At 29.8% G+C, this 19,354-nt stretch overlaps 2 protein-coding genes across 5 annotated transcripts in view; one reads left to right on the top strand and one right to left on the bottom strand.

Annotated features, from left to right (window-relative positions):
- Window positions 1-19,354, top strand: part of LOC129914159 (F-box/LRR-repeat protein 7) — a 242,530-nt gene that overhangs the window by 129,968 nt on the left and 93,208 nt on the right. The gene's annotated exons all lie outside the window — the stretch shown is intronic.
- Window positions 1,636-15,422, bottom strand: LOC129914161 (cytoglobin-1). 3 transcript variants are annotated; one of them, XM_055993267.1, is made up of 4 exons: window positions 15,322-15,422; window positions 2,493-2,712; window positions 2,268-2,429; window positions 1,636-2,197 (listed from the first exon to the last, which is right to left on the bottom strand). In XM_055993267.1, the coding sequence occupies exons 2-4, from the start codon at window positions 2,652-2,654 to the stop codon at window positions 2,054-2,056; spliced, it is 468 nt and encodes a 155-aa protein (XP_055849242.1). In that variant the 5' UTR covers window positions 2,655-2,712; window positions 15,322-15,422; the 3' UTR covers window positions 1,636-2,053. The 3 variants fall into 3 exon arrangements, with proteins under 3 accessions (XP_055849242.1, XP_055849240.1, XP_055849243.1); XM_055993265.1 differs by lacking the exon at window positions 15,322-15,422 and adding an exon at window positions 15,021-15,151; XM_055993268.1 differs by lacking the exon at window positions 15,322-15,422 and adding an exon at window positions 9,843-10,201.

Here is a 19,354-nt window from a genome sequence, read left to right as displayed (position 1 = left end):
TTTATTTTTTATTAAATATTTCCTAACGCTCGCACTGTGTTGATACATATTAAGGGTACCCAAAACCCCTTTAGTGCGCGCAGATTATATAAAAAAAAAAAAAATTAATGTTTTGAACCCGAGTAAAAATGGAATTCCGCCGCACCACCGCTGCAGCACGTCCGCACTATGATCAATAATTTCTAAACCGCCGCACCACCGCTGCAGCACGTCCGCACCGTTTCATTTTGAATGAAAAATTCGGTGCACGACCGCCGCACCACGACTGCAGCACGTCCGCACTATTTAATTTTGTATGAAAAAAATTCTATTCTCGTACTTATGTATACAAACGTTTAAGTCGTCTTCAATGCTATTTTGGCTTAAATTACAAATTGCCAGTTCATGCAAACATGACTTGGTGGTCGAGTGGTCAAAGCGTTGGACTTCTAATTGAAAGTGCTCGGGTTCGAATCTCCTTCTCGTCGGTAGTTTTTTTTTTTTTATTTTTCCAAATTCCAAAATTATGAATCATGGTGCGGCGAATTTTTCATACAAAATGAAATAGTGCAGACGTGCTGCAATCGTGGTGCGGCGGTCGTGCACCGAATTTTTCATTCAAAATGAAATAGTGCGGACGTGCTGCAGTCGTGGTGCGGCGGTCGTGCACCGAATTTTTCATTCAAAATGAAATAGTGCGGACGTGCTGCAGTCGTGTTGCGGCGGTGGGTGCGGCGAAAATTCCTGCAAACGGCGGTGGTGCAGCGGTGGTGCGGCGCTCGAGATTTTTTTCTTAAAAAAATCAATTTCTATTTTTACTCGGGAAGGAGTGAAGTGCAAAAGTAAAAGTATGAAAAGTAATAGTGCAGTTTGTGATGAAAGGATCAAATTAATAGGATTGTTAGTACAATATGTAACCCTCATTTCAAGATATTGGGCCACTTAATATTTTACCTATGAGGATATCATGAGCCATCTAATAATCACAAATTTCACAAAATTGCTTTCTGTGCATCGTTATAAATATTGAGTACTAGCAATGATATAAATTTCATGCTTTTATCACAAAGTGCAGGATTTTGTTGCTAAGCCGGCTCACTAGAAAAGTATATTTTGCTTCTTGTGGCAAAAATTCTGTGAACAGTGACTTAAACTATAGATTAAGTTTAATTTCTCTTTGGCTTATTAACTGAAACTTAAGAAACTTAAGGGTCAACAGCACTACAGCACTTCTCTGTTGGTTGGGTGTTTTAAGGTCTTAAAAATTAAGGGTTTCGTTTTATATCAAATAAAATGAAAGAAAGAAATTCTATTGATCTGTGAAACATTTATATCAAAAGTTCCTTTAGTTCCTGAGAAAAAGCTTCTCAAAATTAAAAAAAAGAAAATGCACAAATTTCAAATGGACTTGACCCATTTATTATTCTGAACGCCTCACATGTCCTGAACGCGTCCTGAAAGTGCTCCAAACGTGTCCTGAACTTGTCCTGAACGCTTTCCGAACATGTTTCGGACGTTTCCTGAAACTAAAACTCCAAAACTTCAATGGATTCAAATTTGTAATAAAGAAAAACTCATTCCTTAGTACGTACATACGTTATTGTATATAAGTATATATATATATTTCTCTCAATAAAAAATAACACATGTTACATAAACAATTTTTTTTTTTGTTTTTTTTTTTTTTTTTTTAATTTACATCTTCCTTTGTGTTAATAAGCATGTTGAGGTAAAAACTAAATACAAGACACGAACGAGGAGGATAGTTTGCAAAAGAACACCATTGAAACCCCTATATACTTATAAATATAATTTTTTTTTATCCATACTTCCTTTGTGTAGGTATGTTGTTTTTATGACAATTTGTTATGTACTAACAAATTGTTTACAAAGTACATAATACTAATTCCAATTTCAATTATTGTGCATTTTTTCACATAAATTTGCCATTCCTAAATTTTAATTGAACGGTGATCTAACAATTATTCATCATTGTGTCATATATTTTGCCTAATTTTGCTTTGAAAATATCTAAAGTCCGTAACCGAAATTTGGTATTGAAAAATATCGATGCTCACTGATCGCTGGAAGCCAGCTCGTCAAGTGTTTTGAAAACAATCTCATATACATGGTCCATAAGTTTTGTCCAAGCTTCAACTTGTCTGTCGTTGAGGTTACATGCAGCTTTAAGGACTTGTAAAATAACGCCTTTTAGTTCCTATAGAAGAAATTGGAAATTAATATTTTGATGAATTTTGTGATATTTAAAAGAAAAGAAGAACAATTACACTAAAAGACTGTTTTGAAATATTTCTTCGAAAATGTGATCTCGCCGTAGTCTTCCATAATTCTTGAATTGCAGAATCAGCATAGTCTGTTCCCAGGGCATTGATGGAATCATCAAAAAGTCTTATTATACGTCCGGCATGAGATTTAAACTTGGCGTTATCCTAAAATTAAATAAAAAAATCATAAGATTCAATTGAAATTAATCATAACTCTCCAATTTATACCTTAAGTTGGACTACTGGTACTTCTCTAAATTGTTCGAATTTTTGTTGATTGGACGGAAATTGGGTGAAAAATTCAATTAAAATTGCTTGTCCCGACTCAGAGGGGTTCTCCATTGGTATCTCCCATGTTTTTTTCACTTCGTAAATGTCTTCGTCATTCATTTTAATCCACAGGTACAAGGCGTGTACTTTCAAAATTTATTTGTTGGCTATCGTTGAACTGTAAATGAAAAAAGAAAAAAAAAACGGTTTAAAGAAAAATGTTTGAACTTTTAAATTGAATATAGAAGGAAATTGTACCGATGTACATTTATCAGGTTACTTTTTGTTATTATGTTTTTTTTTACATAATTGCAGTAATTTTGTAATGTATTATTTTTGTAAACTCCTTGAGTGCAGTATTTGTTCAGTAAAATAAACACCTCCGACTTCAATATTTTTTTATTTTTTTTATTTAATTGTGTTCATTAAATTCTGAAGCCTGTTTTGGAGTCGGTAAATAATAAAAAACAAATAATTTTGAAAATAAAAACTTTGATACAGATTTTATCTAAAATTAATTTTATCATCTTTACCTATACCTAGCGTTAAATTTCCTTAAAATAAAACCTAAGAAGGCTTTTTACTCTTATGATAGCTTTTTTATATGGCTTCAAATGTAAACAAAAGTTTCTTACAAAGTAGAATTTATTTCTTTTATATAAATAAATGGAGATTTGAAATGCACTCTTGAATTTTCTGTTATGTTATCGGTTTTTGAAGTATTGATATTTAAAGTCAAACGTATCGTTTTTGGTTTGATGACTGATATCAAAGTCTTAAAATAACTTGTAAAGAGTGAAAATAAAATATGAAGCTTAATTAATAAATTTTTTTAGATAATCATTTTATCAGGAAAAGTTTTTCCACTTTCCAAATGTCAGTGTAAATGATTTTTGACGCAAAAAAGGACCAAAGGCACCATTGTGCTGGGAGTAGGGTTTCCAGAACATCTCTTTTAAAGAGATCATGTTCTCTTTTTCAACTCTGATCTTTTTTACACTCTCTTTTTTCATATAATTCTTTTTTTGTTCTCTATTTTTCAAAAGTCCTCTTTTAAGTATCTTTTTCATTTTCGTCCATAGTTTTTCAAGATTGTTACGATTATCTGTGTCCCACCTTAAAATTTGTTTCAACTCTGCCCACTCACAGTAAAGGTAAGGTGTTCACCGCATTTAAATTTAAAAGAGATGTTCTGTTTTTCGTTTTCGATCTTAATATTTTAAAATTTCAACTCAGAATATATTTATGCAAATATATACTAATTAGTACCCTCCTCGACTCCACTCAGGAATAGATATTGCTTGGAGGCGAGGTTTGGGTTTATGTTAAGTTTTTTTAAAAACCAAATATTCCAAAAAAGAGACTTGTGATGTTATTCCAAAGTTTACTTCTCTAGAGAAGTTAAACATCCAATAAAAAGGATTTACATTAACAGAGAATATGGAGGCGTTCTTCTTTGAAAAAATAAAAAAATGTTTGGTCATTTTTAACGTGAATCCTGTTTGATAAGTATAATCCTATGTCCTAGATCCACTACTTTTAAGTAACTGTTTAGGAAATATATATTTGTATTGCTTATGTTACGTTCTTTTTGTTCTCTTTTTTTTCTTCTAAGTCCTCTTTTTTTAAAGGTTTGAGAGTAAAATGTTCTCTTTTTAGTAAGGTCCCGAATGGACACCCTAGCTGGGAGGAGAATAATAAATAGTCAAAGCCTTCTTCACAAAAATCTTCGGCGAGTTCATTTGTTTCACTAACTGTCAACTTAATTTTTAATTCTTATTTCACAAAAATAATAGTCTTTAAAAAAGAAAAAAACATCGCAAGAAAAAACAATATTTTTGCCGTATTTTGACAAATTTAAAAACGCATGCTTTTGCAACCGGAAGTCAGAAACCAATGCGAATCTTTTTTGTTTTCTACTTAAGTAGTAGTAGTGGTAGTAGTACCTAAATAGTATTATTTCATAAGATTAGATTTAGATTAAAATGACTTTATTGAAGTATAAAAATATAAATTTATAAATACAATATTTGAATACAAGTCGATTACGACCTGGTATATAACCGTCGCGTCGGTCAGATTGACGGAATAAAATATAATATTTTATACAATGCGTTTTGTGTTAATTTTTCAAATAGAATAAAATTTGTTTACAATTAGTTTTTTTTTTTTGAATTTCTTATTTTTTAAATCAAAACTGATAGATCAAAAGCTTTCTTTTTGTATTTTCTTTCTATAACTTAGTGCCAAACGAACAAATTTGTACAATGGTATTTTTGTAAAAATACCATTTTATTAAATTTTGTTTCAAACTTCCTGTTGATTATTTCTTAAACCATTCTTAGTCTTCACCATTTACAAATTTTTTGCGCTATTTTAATTTGAAAATCGAAAAAAAGCTTTTCGGCCCTCTATATCTCTATATCAATCATCATGTAAGCGTAGGGTGGATAAAATGGAGAAAAAATTTTTGCTATATTCTGTGATCAAATAAGCAGAAAGGAAGGCTCTACACTAGACTTGCGCCGCATCGCAAGTTTCTATTCCCCATACGATTTGTATGGGAAAGATTGTGTATTTGTGTTTAGAATTTCTTATCTTTTTAATGGTTCATCCAAAAGGCTTGACAAAATCATTTTCTTTTATAAAATTGTCCGCTCTACAAAAGCTCTTCTTAATTTTTTTGATTTATTGTCGCGTTTCGAAGTTATTCAACTTTAAAATATAAAAAGTAATTTTTTCTCATTTTTTCCGATTTTTTGACGAAATTATTAGGTTTTTCAAAAAATTTGGCAAAATTTTCGAATATTTGTATTCTATATTGTGTTTTGGTTTCACAGATCCTTTTATATAACTCTCAAACCCCTAATAATATCATATTAGATTTCTTCAATAAATTCGAATTATTCATTTTTTCAACTAAAAATTACACTGGTCGGCAAACCATACCATACTTTTCTATAGGACTTTTGTATGCTGATTCCGAATCTGAAGTCAAAACTGGCACGTCAAGTTTTCGAAATATTTAAATATTAACAGGTCAAAAACGCGTTTTTGTGGTACTTTTGGCGTTGAATTTCATCACCGTTAAATTTTTTTTCGCAGAACTACATATGCAATATTCAAAAGCTATAGGTATTTCATCGTCTTAAATACGTTTATTTTTATTTTCAAAATTTTTTTTTTTCTAAAAGATATTTGGTATAGAAAGATAATATATCTCTAAATCTTGGTGGTTAAGGTAACTTATGGTTTTTGAAGAAGATTTGAAGTAAATTTCTGTTTTCGACTATATATAATAATATATACTATATATGTATATAATAATATTTTTAGATCAAATGTCAAAAAACATTTCATTTAAAATTAGTTTTTTGGACTTTATAGCTAAAATTGTGATGAGCAGAGCTCGAAAACAAGACGTGATGGAAAAAATCTGTAAACTGTTTTGAATTCAGCACACTCAAGTTTATTAAAATCACCTTACAGAGTTCTTGCTCCCGACTTTTTTTTGTTTTTTTGTCGACCAGTGTTATTTTAATTAATTTTTCGAGTCCGTTTTTTTTAAATTTTATAAATGCAATTTTGTAGAGCGTTCAATTTTATACAAGAAAATGATTAAATCTAGCCTTTTTGATGAACCATTAAAAAAATAAAAAATTCTAAACACAAATACACAATCTTTCACATACAAATCGTATGGGAAATAGAAATTTGCGATGCGGCGGTACTAAATGTTAACATTAAGGGCTGAAACTTTTACAGTATTTTTTTTTCGTAATTTCCAACAATATTTTCAACAATGCTTTGAACAAAAAAAAAATTTTTTTGAATCAGTCTATCTACACCATGGTTGTGCGTTCAGCACTGAAATATGGTTCACAATTTTGGACCATGTAGCTGAGATTGAGATAATTCTTATGAGAAGTAAAACACCCAGAATAAGGTTAATCTTATAGATACCATACGTTCAAACCAAACTAAAAAGCACAACGTCTAGCAATGTACACACGAGAACCTCTGGTTCTTGTGTAAAGCTTACAAAGAAAAACCTTTTTCACTATTTATTTAACAAAATTAATTTTGTTTAAAGGGTCTTTTGAAAGAAAATAATCCACATACGCCACAGTGACCGATTTTTAGAACATTGATTCTTGTAAAAAAAAACGAGGAAATTAAAACACTTATGAAAATTTTTAGTATGCAACACTATTTAAATATTGCATATAAATGTGATGAAGGAATTTCCAAGAAATTGGTTAAGCCGTTTTTAAGAAATCTGGAAAAAAAAGTGTAATAATAGGTACTAAAAAAATGGATTTCCTTTTCATTTTTTTTTTTGTGATTCAAGTATATATGCGAAATGCCATATTACTAAGGATGATTTTTAGTATAATTTTGCAAAATAAGAACAAAATCGATCAAGCTGTAAAGGAGATATGGGAATAATCCAAAAATCATACACGAAGTCGAGGTACAAGAATTTCACTTTGATAAAGACCGAGTAAGGGGTATAATAAAAATCTGAAGGAAAAAATTAGAGGATTTTTTAAAAATTTATTTGGAGATGATTGAGCGGATGTCTACATTAATTTTTGAAAAAAAGCAAATAAGGACCGGCCTATTGTAGATATATCTATATCAAATGGGTTGTTTTTTAAGGTGAAAAGAATACGATTCTTTTTAAACTGAATTTTAACTTTATAGGATTGCAGGTAAATTTATATTTTGCACTATTTTTTTAATGACTATTAAAATAAAAGTGCTTTGAAATAATGCGTTGCATGTTTATAATTTTATAAACCTGCACCTCCTGCTTGAACATTGAAAATCATGAGTAACGGATAGTGCATTTGTCTACACTTTGAGCTTGACTGCTAATCTAGAGTCGTGGTTTCGAGTTCCAGCTTAAGCAGCATTCTTAAATATAAACCCCAGTTTAAAAGAGATGCCACTCGTTGGATTATAAGAGATTATAATCATCTAATTCTCTATTCACTGTAAAATAAAAAATTCTTTCCTATCTTTCTATTCCTTTTAACTAGTGCCATGCCTTTGGTCTTGCAGGCATATATTTAGTCAAAATTATTATTCCTATTATTGTAAAATTATTATAACTATTATTAGGGATAGGATTTTTGACGTGATAACGTCTTATAAAACGATGAACCATGGCAGCCCCCACAAAAAAGTGACGCCATTTTCTAACGTTACACTCTCGCACTTTCAAAATTAAAAATAAACTATTAGAGATACAAAAATCTTCTATAGCTTATTTGAAAGATAATAACCTAAAGCTTAATTCAAATGAAGGATTTTTAAAAATTCTGTCATTTAATAGGGTAAACAGGGGTAAAACCGAAAGATGAAATTTGGGCTAAAATCTGAACGCGAAATCGTAGAGAATTGTTTTTTTTTTTTTGCTATAGATAGACGAGATTAATTTAAGAATAACTGCATTTAAGAAAAAATTCTAAAAAAAATTTGGAACTAAGTTAGAACGTCTTTTTGAACGTTGTACACGTGTTGGGGCTATGACAAAATGATGATTTTGGGTAAAAGAAATTTATTTTGACAATTCTAAAGATGCCAGGTGAAAGATGAGGGATACGGATTTTTTTCCAACACTCTGCGTTTCGAAATATGAATTTTTGAAAAACACCTTGTTTTTTAGGTGTATTTTTGGGTAATTTTTGATTTTTTACCTTATTGATATATACATTTTGAGCTAAGATGGTATAAAATTTTTTATATGTTGTTAGAGAAAAAATGGAATTAATGACGTTAGAAGATAAAAATTCATGTTTTTTTTTGCTTTTTTTGATGAAAATGAAATTATTTTTATACTTTTTGCGCATTGTAAAAATTTAAAAATGTTTTTTTTTTTTAGCTTTTTCTTGTAAATTATGATTGTTTGAAAAAAGTAAACGCTTCAATTGACTCATTTTAAACAAAAGCACACAACCTGTTTTCTGACGACGTTATCACGTAAAATCATCGGCTTTACAGACAACCTCTTTTTTCTTAAAAGTTGAAAATATGCACTTAAAATACCTATATGCATTTAAAACTACATAATTGAAAATTAAAATATTGTTTTTGAAAATTTAGAAAAAGAAGAAACTGAAAATATTGTGAAATATATTTTTTTATAAAAACAAATAAATTAAATTTTTTTTCTTCAAAAAATCGGTTGTATTTGTTTTAAAGAATAAATCTCGACATCAATGGTTCGAGTGAAAAGCATTGTGGTTGTGAATAAATGGGACTTGTTTGAAAAAAAAAAAAAAAATAAATAAAATGGCACAGAATTCACTATGAATGAAATAATCCAATTTATTATGTGATCGTGTTGCAGTTCATTTTCTTATTTGGGCAACTTTGTGTTGTTTGTTTTGCTTAGTTAGTATTTGCTTATATTACGTTTTTGGCTTCTATTCCAATTGACGTTCATTCATTCTTGATCAAAAAGGTGAAGCGTGTTATTTCCAATTTTTTGTAAAATATGCATGAAAAACATGAAATTACATACAAAATATGCATTTATAGTAAAATATGCAAAAATATGCACTATCGATTGAATGCCATTTAAAAGGAAATTTCCTTATTTGTATGCATTATTCGTTGACTGTTCCAAAAATATACATTTGCATGGAAATTCGACCCCTAATTTATTAGTACTATTAATAATATTCGAAGCAACTAAGAAGTTATTTAATTTGTTTCAGTTTTGATCTATTTCAAAAAAAAAAAAAAACTAAGCAGATTTTGGTTTATTATTCGAGATAAATTTTTTGCCTGATTAGTTTTTCTTTCTAAATTTGAGCCACCCTGTACAGAAACAAACCATCAAAAAGAGGGTAGGCATGTATTACACTTTTAAACGAAGAATTGTATGAATGTTGGTTTAACCGGTAGCGCTGCAATTAAAGCACGTTCATTATTCGGTTACTTTCACAGACATAGAGTGCCTCAGAGTGCAGCAAATGTAATACAAAATTCGTCTAAAATAGAAATACAAATAAGGTAGGTAAACAAAATTTAAAGGTAAAATTTATGCAAATTTGACGCCTATATTTGGAACCTGAAAAAAATATGAATGCATTTGCCATAGAATGCATTCATTGAACAATAAAATTGTTTTCAAAATTAACTATATGATGTAAGCTAGAGTTTTTACGTAGTTCTTAATGGGAAAAGGTACATTATGAAGCTATTGCTATTTCTTTGAAAGAAAACATCAATAAAACAATCATTCATGCAAAACCATATATTATGTACGATTAAAATAATAGAACATCACTTTACCCAAGATGAACACCGCTTGCATATGGAAATGGAGCAGGATATTATGTTTTCAAACGGAAATAAACATTCCTTTCATCCATGAAAAAAAGGACTCAAGAAAACAATATTCCAAAAGAACACCAGCACACACTCACACAAACACACTCCTCGTGTATTGTAGCACCGCAATTATAACTGACAACAAAATTGTATTTTTGTATTATTTTATTTTTATTTGTTTTTTCGTTTTTTGTACTCTTTATCTTTAGTGAGCATTTGCGCGCAGAATCGTAAATCCAATATCCTATCCTTTTAACACTGTAAATTTCATTTTTCGTTCGTATTGTTTGCTAAATTAAAAAGTCCTTTTTAATTGTTGTTTTTTTTTTTTTCCTTTTTTTAATCTCTGATCTTACATTTCCTTCTTGTTAAAAGTTTGCATCACAATTAATTTTGCAATGAGAAGGAAAACACTTTAATTAGAAAAAAAAAAGATTCAGCGAAATGCTGCAAGTAGACAGGATATTTGATTTTTGAGAGAAATCAAGGAGCACACACGAACCGACAGTCCTGCAGATATTTAAGAATTCAACTGAATCCTTTAAATCTCTAGATTTCCCTGGAACTCAAAATCACATACAGACACGATACGGAAGGTATAAGTGCAAGAATAGTATCATTTGGCACAGTTAAAAGCTCCAGGTGAGGAGCTTGCATTGCAAAATTTTATTTTATTATTTTTCCAGAACCGCGACCCGCTTAACGTGGAATACCTGTTTCAAAGACCGATAGAGACACGACTGAATCTCTGAGATTTCGAAGGTCCTTGCTCAACACAACAAACAGAAAATATTTCCGTATTCTCGTCCTTCCAAAGATTTACCCAGAATAGTATTGTTAAGATGCCACCTGTAGACATCCTGTTGGGGTATGGTTTATTATAAGAGCGCGTAACACAAAACAGAGAACAGAGAGTGTTGAGCATGGATTTTTAAATAAAAAAAATCTAGGAACTTCTCTGGGGAATTTAACTTGCGAGATTGAGTAAAGCTATATATGCAACATGTAGCATTAAAAGCTTTCGACAGGTTTACAATTTTAAATGGGCTTTTTTAAATTTTAGAGAGTGGAGAAAAAAAAAAGATATCCTAGGACTAAATGACTTTCAAATGAATTAATGTTACACTATAGTCGGATAACTAATGAATGTTTTTAAAATGAGATCAAGTAATTTTTAATTCTGTTTCGACGGTGGTTAAATGTTATTTCGGAGCTCAAAACGCCGTTCTGTAATTCGGGGAAATTTCTTTTTTTCCTTGGTATTTGACAGCTTATTCAAATAAATCAAATTTTATTGTAAGCTTGATTGTCAACAGATTTTACTTAAATCAAGATTTTACGCTACTTATTATTTTCAGAATTAGGAAATCGCTTCTCAATTTACTAAAGTCGAGAAAAATTTATACTTGAGTATCGATTATTAAATTTCGCCCTGAGAGTTTTTGCAATATCTTATTGTTAATTTTTTTTTAAACATGCGAATAAAACCGCAACTGCTCCCAAACGCTAAACGTACTGCATCCTGCAACGCGACTTATCTCAGTGAAAATTTTTGTACAAAAACGTTTTGTTACCTATTTGAATGTAAATTTAAAAAAATCATTTTTGGATTAAAAAAAATCCAATTCTTATTTTTTTTTCTGTGAAAAATAAATTTAATTTAAAATTTGACTTTCAAAATAAAATTTTCTAAAAATTCTTTGTTTTATTGTTTAATAAATTAAATGGCATACACCGTTTGGAGGTCAAAACAATTTAAAGAGATTTTTGTTTTGTAATTTTAAAGAAAATTTTATTATTTTTTTGGTTTTCTATTTTTAAACTTTTTAAAAATTAATAAAGTATTATTTCTTATTATTAATTTTTAAAAAGCAAGTACGTGCAACTCAGTTGGCAGTGATTTTTTTTTTTTCGTTTTGAAGAACCGATTAATTACACCGGCACACACAAAAAAAAAATGTCATGTACCAGGAACCAGACCTATCTTTCTATATGTTTTTGGGCACGCTAAATCCGAATTTACAGTCTGTTTGGCCTGGTCACCCTCCAGTTTTGAGCTGTGACTGCATTTTGTTTGAATTTTTATGACTTTTTTCGAGTTTTTTTGCATTTCTCTCAAAACTGGAGGGTGTTCAGGCAAAACGGACTCGAAATTCGAATTTAGTGGGTCCAAAAACATATGGAAAGATAGGTCTGGTTCTTGGTACATGAAACTTTTTTTGTGTGCCAGCACAAAAAAAAAAATAGTTGTATGTACCAGGAACCAGACCTATCTTTCTATATGTTTTTGGACCCGCTGAATCCGAATTTCAAGTCCGTTTTGCCCGGTCACCCTCCAGTTTTGAGAAAAATGCAAAAAAAGACACCAAAAAAGGAAGAAAAAACTTCCTTTTTTGAGTTTTTTGCATTTTACTCAAAACTGGAGGGTGACTGGGCCAAACGGACTCGAAATTCCGATTCACCAGGTCCAAAAACATATAGAAAGATAGGTCTGGTTCCTGGAATATGACACTTTTTTTTGTGTGCCGGTGTTATTCTTTCAGAACAGCATTCCAAATGTTTTTTTTTTTTTTGCTTTTTTCTCACTTTTGCCTAGTACATAAAGAGTTTCGGAGTTAGATTACTTCTACAATACAATGGTTACAATTAAGACTGTGGGCTCATTTTATAGATAATTATAAGTACTATAATTCATTCTTGAAGAAATATCAAAACAAATCAAAAGTTCGTCAGATACACTCCTTTTCATCAGAATAGGTACACAACTTTTCAAATTTTCATTAATCGTTTGTCGCCAATAGTGGTGCGTGACCCAATAAGGTTTTATTGTTTTTTGGTAGTTTAAGATGTAAGGTAAAGCAACGGCTAAAATTATTTCAAAATGAACCATAACTTTCCCATTGTTTTTCTGGTAAAGTATTTTTTGAGGAAAAATTTACTTATTTCTTTCTTCATCAGAATAGGTACACCCTTGTTATCTATAATGTTTTTGTGAATTTCGGGCAAATTTACCATTAAAACAAATAACTGGACTTTAATAAGTGTAATTTAATAATCATACTACCATTTTAAAAAGCATGGGTTAAAATCGCTAAATTTTGGCGAAAACACCTTAAGAAATAAAACAAACAAAGAAGGATCCACCAATACTGGTATGGTTAAAAAAAAATTACGAATTGTGAATATGCTCTATCCAGACTTCAGATAAAAACATTCTGGGGGTAAAAAAAATGAATGGTTGTAAAAAAAAAATGCAAAAAACACTCTTAGACGAGTAAATTTTTACATGTGCTACCAGTTTTGGTGGATTAACGACAAGAATAAAAGTGAAAAACAATTGTTATTTGTAATTTTAGGACAGTAAATAGAATGGTCATTAGTCCCAATCTTCTAAAATGGCTGAATTTTGAAAAGACACCATTACTACACCAAGAACAGAATTGTATGTGTTTAAGGTTTTTGAAATCCTTTACCACATGAAAATTTGAGTGGTATTTCTGTTATTTTTGGATCAACGAACATTTAATTTTGATGTCCTTGGTGAGTTAAACTATCAGTTTAACATTCTGCGAAAGGAGAAACCATTTTGAGACCAACTTCATTGTTAAAAAAGAAGTGTTAAGGCATGGAAGAAAGTAATCTTCTACGATAATACAAATAATGAATTTTAAACGTGAAGAATGGTCACAATTATTTGTAAATGCATATTCAAGAAACTTTTCCTTAATTCTCTAGTATTTGTGAACCAGTATTCTGAATTTTTTAACAGGACCACGCCTCCTACCACAAAAAATGCTCTGTAAAATATTGGGAGGAAGTACAAATTTAGAAAGTACTTGGGTATCTACCATAGAAAACAACCCTGAACCTTGTTGAAAATGTTTGGAAATGGCTAGCCCGTACTGATGAAATTTGTGATAGTCGATTTTAAGACAAAAATATTTCCTAACCCACTATTTAACAATTTAGGGAAGCGATTCAGATAGATTGCATAGAGAGATTTAACAATGTAATTCCTGGACAGTTTCGTTATTTTTTTTATGAATAAAAATGCCACTATACAAAAAATAAAATAATTAAAATTCATTTTTAAGAAGAACTTGATTCAAATTCATTTCATGCACCACTTTGACATCATTCTCTATGTGTACCTATTCTGATGAAACAAAAAAATAACTCAGTTTTTCGATATGAAATGCTTTGCCATAGAGAAACAAGAAAAATAACCACAGGTTTTGAATTATTTTTTTTTGCTGATTCTGCTAACATCTTAAACAATGACTTGACACCAAAAAATTATTATTTTTCTTACACTGTAAGGAAAAAATTAATACTGAACATTTGAAATGTTGTGTACCTATTCTAATGAAAAGGAGTATATATGAACAAATGTCATTTTATCCCAACCTTGCGATACAAACCCGCACTTTGACCAACTATAAAAATTTATTTAATCAACTCACTGAATTGTTTTGTATATCATTTTGTTGGTAATTTTATTGTTAATAAGTCTTACCTTTGTCATTTTTTGTTAAAATCAATAACAATGGAGCTATTCAATAAAAACGTTACCAATCTCTTTTCCAAGATGGCGGCTGTTCCCAACCTCCAATTATCCCAACAAATTGACTTTTATGATAAGGATAACCACCCGAACACATTCCATGAAAAAAATTTTGTCCCGCAAAAAAATGCGATTTCATGCCCATATTTTGACTAATTTCCCTGAGCTATATCTCCTGTTCTCTTTCAAAATGTTTATAATTGGTAGCAAACCAGTAATCTTTTTATGAAAACTTTTTTATAACAATACGTAAGTTTGTAGAAATTTCGAAAAAGAAAATGGTATAAGAAAAACTTTGAAATTCCAAATATTTTTTCATTTAAATTTGAGTTTTATTTTTATTGCTCAGATACAAAAAGTAAACCAATTTTATATCAGAGGTTATAATTCAGAAATTAATTTTTAAACACTTCTGTAAATCAGTATTCAGTATTCCTTATTTCGTGGTTCGATTTATTTGATCAAATTTGTACTTTCATTCCTAACTTAAAACATCTCAATAGTTTTTAAAGTCTGTATCTTAACAATTATGAAAATTACTGGCCACAATTATACAATATCAACCGTCAACTCACCACAAAAACAAACAAAAACCGTTTGTCAATAGAAAATATTTTTTTATATGTTTTCAAAGCTCACAACTACACCGTGCTAAACTCAAATGCTAACTGATTAAGGTATTCTAAGTTAATATTTCCAATCAATAATTTGATCATAGATCATGAGAGCTATATGATTTTTGTTTTTAAATAAAAACGCGCTAATAATATAGGTATTTTCTTATATCAAACTTCTGATACACTTTTGACTTCACACACAAACTATAAACAATAGTACCTAGTTCATCTGATAAGCGCAATTAATAAATTTACTCACAAGTAATATATTTAACTCAAAAACAATATCAACCTCAAAATAGTATATCACTCAACACAACTATTTTTTTATGACTATCTTATGAATGACTATCTTAAAAGAGTACCAAGAGAGTTCTGAGAACGGAATTATTATTTCATTTAATTTATACCTATTACCGAACAAACAAACAAAAAGTGACGAAATAAAATATTGTCAAAGCAAATATTAATTGAAAAATAAAAATTAATTTTAAAAATGCTGGCATTTTATTGATTGGTTGAATCACACGAACCATTTCGATTTCGTTCCGTAAAGTGGTAATGGCTTCTTCATTGATAGATACTTTAGAATGATGATATCGCACGCACACCGGTATTTTATTTAGCTATTGAGTTTGAGTGTAAGAAGCACTCAATCAAAATCGTCATAGTTTATATTTTGTTTTGTTTTTTTTTTTATTCGTGTTTCGAGTTATGTTTTAATGAAATTTTTGTTTGTTTTTTAATGTGGCACATTTCGCAAAATTATTAAAAAATGTGCTTAGTTTGGTTTATATTTTTTTTTTCAATTTAGTGAGGTTCTTGACTTGAAGTCATGAAGATTTGTGTGTTGGTAAAAAAAATCGAACTCGAGATAATAATCAAACATGGAAAAACGATGATAAAGAATGCAAAAAAAGTGCATCTTGGAATTCTGTCTATCAATTTGTCTATGTTGCTTTCTTGAGATACAGTCAAAGCAACTGTAGTGATTTGTTCAAAGTTAGTAGTTAAGGATTACGGTTGATTCCTTAGTACACAAAGTTTTTTTTTTCTCAAAGCAAAGAGTTTTTGATATACTTAGCTAAATCTTCAAGTGTATCTGAACCGTGTTTGTATTAATCACTTGGTCAATAGCCAGCCACAGAAAAATTTCCTACATTACTTTTTTCAATTGGAAAAAAATGTTACACATACGCCACAGTGAACCTTTGAATTTTTTTAAATTGTATAGCCAAAGAATTTCAAAATGTATTCTGTCAAAAAATGACTACGCTGTAGATCCAGTAACAGCGTTATGGATGTCCTTTGGACAAAATTTGATTTTCTCTTAGATATAAACTTTTATTTTATTACTTTTTAAATTATACCAAAATCAGCCTAACAATACAAAAATACATTTTAGAACTTTACAAACACATAAAAGCATTCCTTCAATTTGTAATTTTGATAACGACATTTTTAGTTAAGATTGGTTCCAATCTTAAATCGATGGCGTTTCGTTGGCCATTAAACTATAGAACCATTATTTAATTGACGCAAAAGTTACCCATCTGAATACATTGTACATACATATTTACTTACTTCCTAACTACTCCCACCAGAAAGGTGCTCTTTTATAATCGTTTTCACTTAAACTGACGTATTAACGATTTACGTGAGAAAACTTGACAATGAACCTAATACTAACTCAAAGTTTGCCTTTATTTTTCTTTCATGTCTCGGTGTCGCTTAGCAAATAGGAAATGATTACCATTATTCAAAGCAAAATAAAATATAAACAGAAGACAACAATTAGTTTTAGTATTGGGTATTATTTTTGATGGTGCAGAAAATTATGAATCTCAAATTATCATAATTAAACAAATTACAAATTCTCTTTATTCTTAATCTACCTGCTAGTAAAAATTGTAAAAGCAGCTAATTTGCAATCTAAAAAAAATCGAGCTCGAGATAACAATTTTACATGACATTACGATGATATAGAATGCCAAAATGTGGGTCCATGAATTTTTTGTATGACCAAAACTAACGAAAATAGAAAAGTAAATTTTTTTCAAAAACGGCTCTAACGATTTTGATTAAAATGTTTGTGTGTAGTATTTCATATAAGAACCAACCTTTTAAAAAAAAAATATGTTTGTACCGTTAATAATGGTACCTGCCATATAGAGCTGTAGCAAATTGTATGTATTCGTTACTAAAATGCGGGTATTTGCTTTAGTAACGAGTAACGAAACGTTACTTTCTAAACAGTATCGTTACTCGCATGTTTCGTTACTGGGTACTGAAGTAACGAAAAATACGCGATACGAAACATACGAGTAACGACCCCATTCCAATTTCAAAGCTTAATCATCCGATATATGAGATACGAAACGAAGTGATACATTCAATTTGTCGGATTTAGCATGTCGTATCGATATCGTTACCGTAGTCGGAATGCTAACTCCAGATAATTATCTGGAGTTTACTTTTGTCTCGATAAAAACAGTAGTGCCAAGGTATAGTTGTTTTATCGATAATAACACGGTGTTACAAAAATGAGGTTTTAAAATATACGCGGGCGGAGACCTATCAGGTTTTGTAGAGCTAGTCGCACTGAATACGAAACGGTAATTGAAAATCCCCTAACACCCCCAAAATCTGGAGTTACGGGCAAAAAACGGTTTTTTGGGCCTTCACCCATTGAAAAAATTCTAGCTTCGACAATTTTTTACCCATTTTCGATTTTTTTATAGTTTCTGATAGAAGATAAATATACCTTTTTAACAATGTTTAAAACATGTAACTCGGTTAAACCACTTAGAATTTATAAGGTGTCAAAGTTCAAAAATTCAATTTTTTTTGTCATTTGCCCAACTTCGGCATCAATTTAAAGTATATGTTTTCAAAACAACATGCTATTTAAAAAATATATTCTAAAACTATATCTATTTCCCAATTGATCGAGGTATTTTTTATGAAAATCACTTCAAAATTGGCTTAGAAAAAAAAATTTTTCGATTTCAACCCAGATACAGAAATTCGAACTTTTAGGTATAGAAAAAAATGTTGTTTCGGCACGTAGTAGGATAAGTTGGACGCCAGGATTTGATGAAGGGTTTTTGTAGAGGAGCTCAATACAAACATTTTTTTTCTTTGGGAGGGGGGTCTATCTCCCCCCGTTTAGGTGGGAGGGGCATTTTTCTAAAAAAAAATTATCAAAATAAAAAAAAATTATTAACAAAACAACTGCAACACTTACAGTAATAAATGATACCATTTCCAAAAGGCAAAGTTTTGCATTTGATTCAAATTTTTAAATCAATATAATATTACCAATAGTTTTTGAAATAATCGATTTCAAAGTTAAAAATAGGGGAAAAATTTTTTTTGAAAACTCATTTTATACTATTTTTGTCCAGACTGTGAATTTTAGTAAATAAATTACTTAAACATAAAACTGCCTCAATTAATTCCTTATCGAACAGTGAAAACTATATGTTTCTATGTCTTTTAGTTTTTGAGAAAATTGAAAAATAAAAACAAATAAAAACAAAAAATATTTTGAAAAAAGAAAAATCTGATAAAATAATTTTTCAATTTTCCCAAAAACTAGAAGACATAGAAACATATAGTTTTCACGGTTCGATAAGGAATCAATTGAGGCAGTTTTCTGTGTGAGTAACTTTTTTTTACTAAAATTCGCAGTCTGGACAAAAATAGTATAAAATGAGTTTAAAAATTTTTTTTTTCCCTATTTTTAACTTTGAAATCGATTATTTCAAAAACTATTGGTAATATTATATTGATTTAAAAATTAGAATCAAATGCACAATTTTGCCTTTTGGAAATGGTATCATTTATTACTGTAAGTGTTGCAGTTGTTTTGTTAATAATTTTTTTTTATTTTGATAATTTTTTTTTAGAAAAATGCCCCTCCCACCTAAACGGGGGGAGATAGACCCCCCTCCCAAAGAAAAAAAATGTTTGTATTGAGCTCCTCTACAAAAACCCTTCATCAAATCCTGGCGTCCAACTTATCCTACTACGTGCCGAAACAACATTTTTTTTCTATACCTAAAAGTTCGAATTTCTGTATCTGGGTTGAAATCGAAAAATTTTTTTTTCTAAGCCAATTTTGAAGTGATTTTCATAAAAAATACCTCGATCAATTGGGAAATAGATATAGTTTTAGAATATATTTTTTAAATAGCATGTTGTTTTGAAAACATATACTTTAAATTGATGCCGAAGTTGGGCAAATGACAAAAAAAATTGAATTTTTGAACTTTGACACCTTATAAATT

The sequence above is a fragment of the Episyrphus balteatus genome, chromosome 3, assembly GCF_945859705.1.
Source record: "Episyrphus balteatus chromosome 3, idEpiBalt1.1, whole genome shotgun sequence".
NCBI classification, from domain to species: domain Eukaryota; kingdom Metazoa; phylum Arthropoda; class Insecta; order Diptera; family Syrphidae; genus Episyrphus; species Episyrphus balteatus.
Note: the sequence above shows the minus strand (reverse complement) of the source record. Positions and strands in the feature narration are given on the sequence as shown.

What these genes read in the sequence shown, in the direction of transcription:
- LOC129914161 (XM_055993267.1), bottom strand. Translation starts at nt 2,654, where the DNA reads ATGAATGACGAAGACATTTACGAAGTGAAAAAAACATGGGAGATACCA. An exon ending in TACCAGTAGTCCAACTTAAG is followed by an intron (nt 2,430 to 2,492) that starts GTATAAATTGGA and finishes ATTTAATTTTAG; the next exon opens with GATAACGCCAAGTTTAAATC. An exon ending in TTTCAAAACAGTCTTTTAGT is followed by an intron (nt 2,198 to 2,267) that starts GTAATTGTTCTT and finishes TTTCTTCTATAG; the next exon opens with GAACTAAAAGGCGTTATTTT.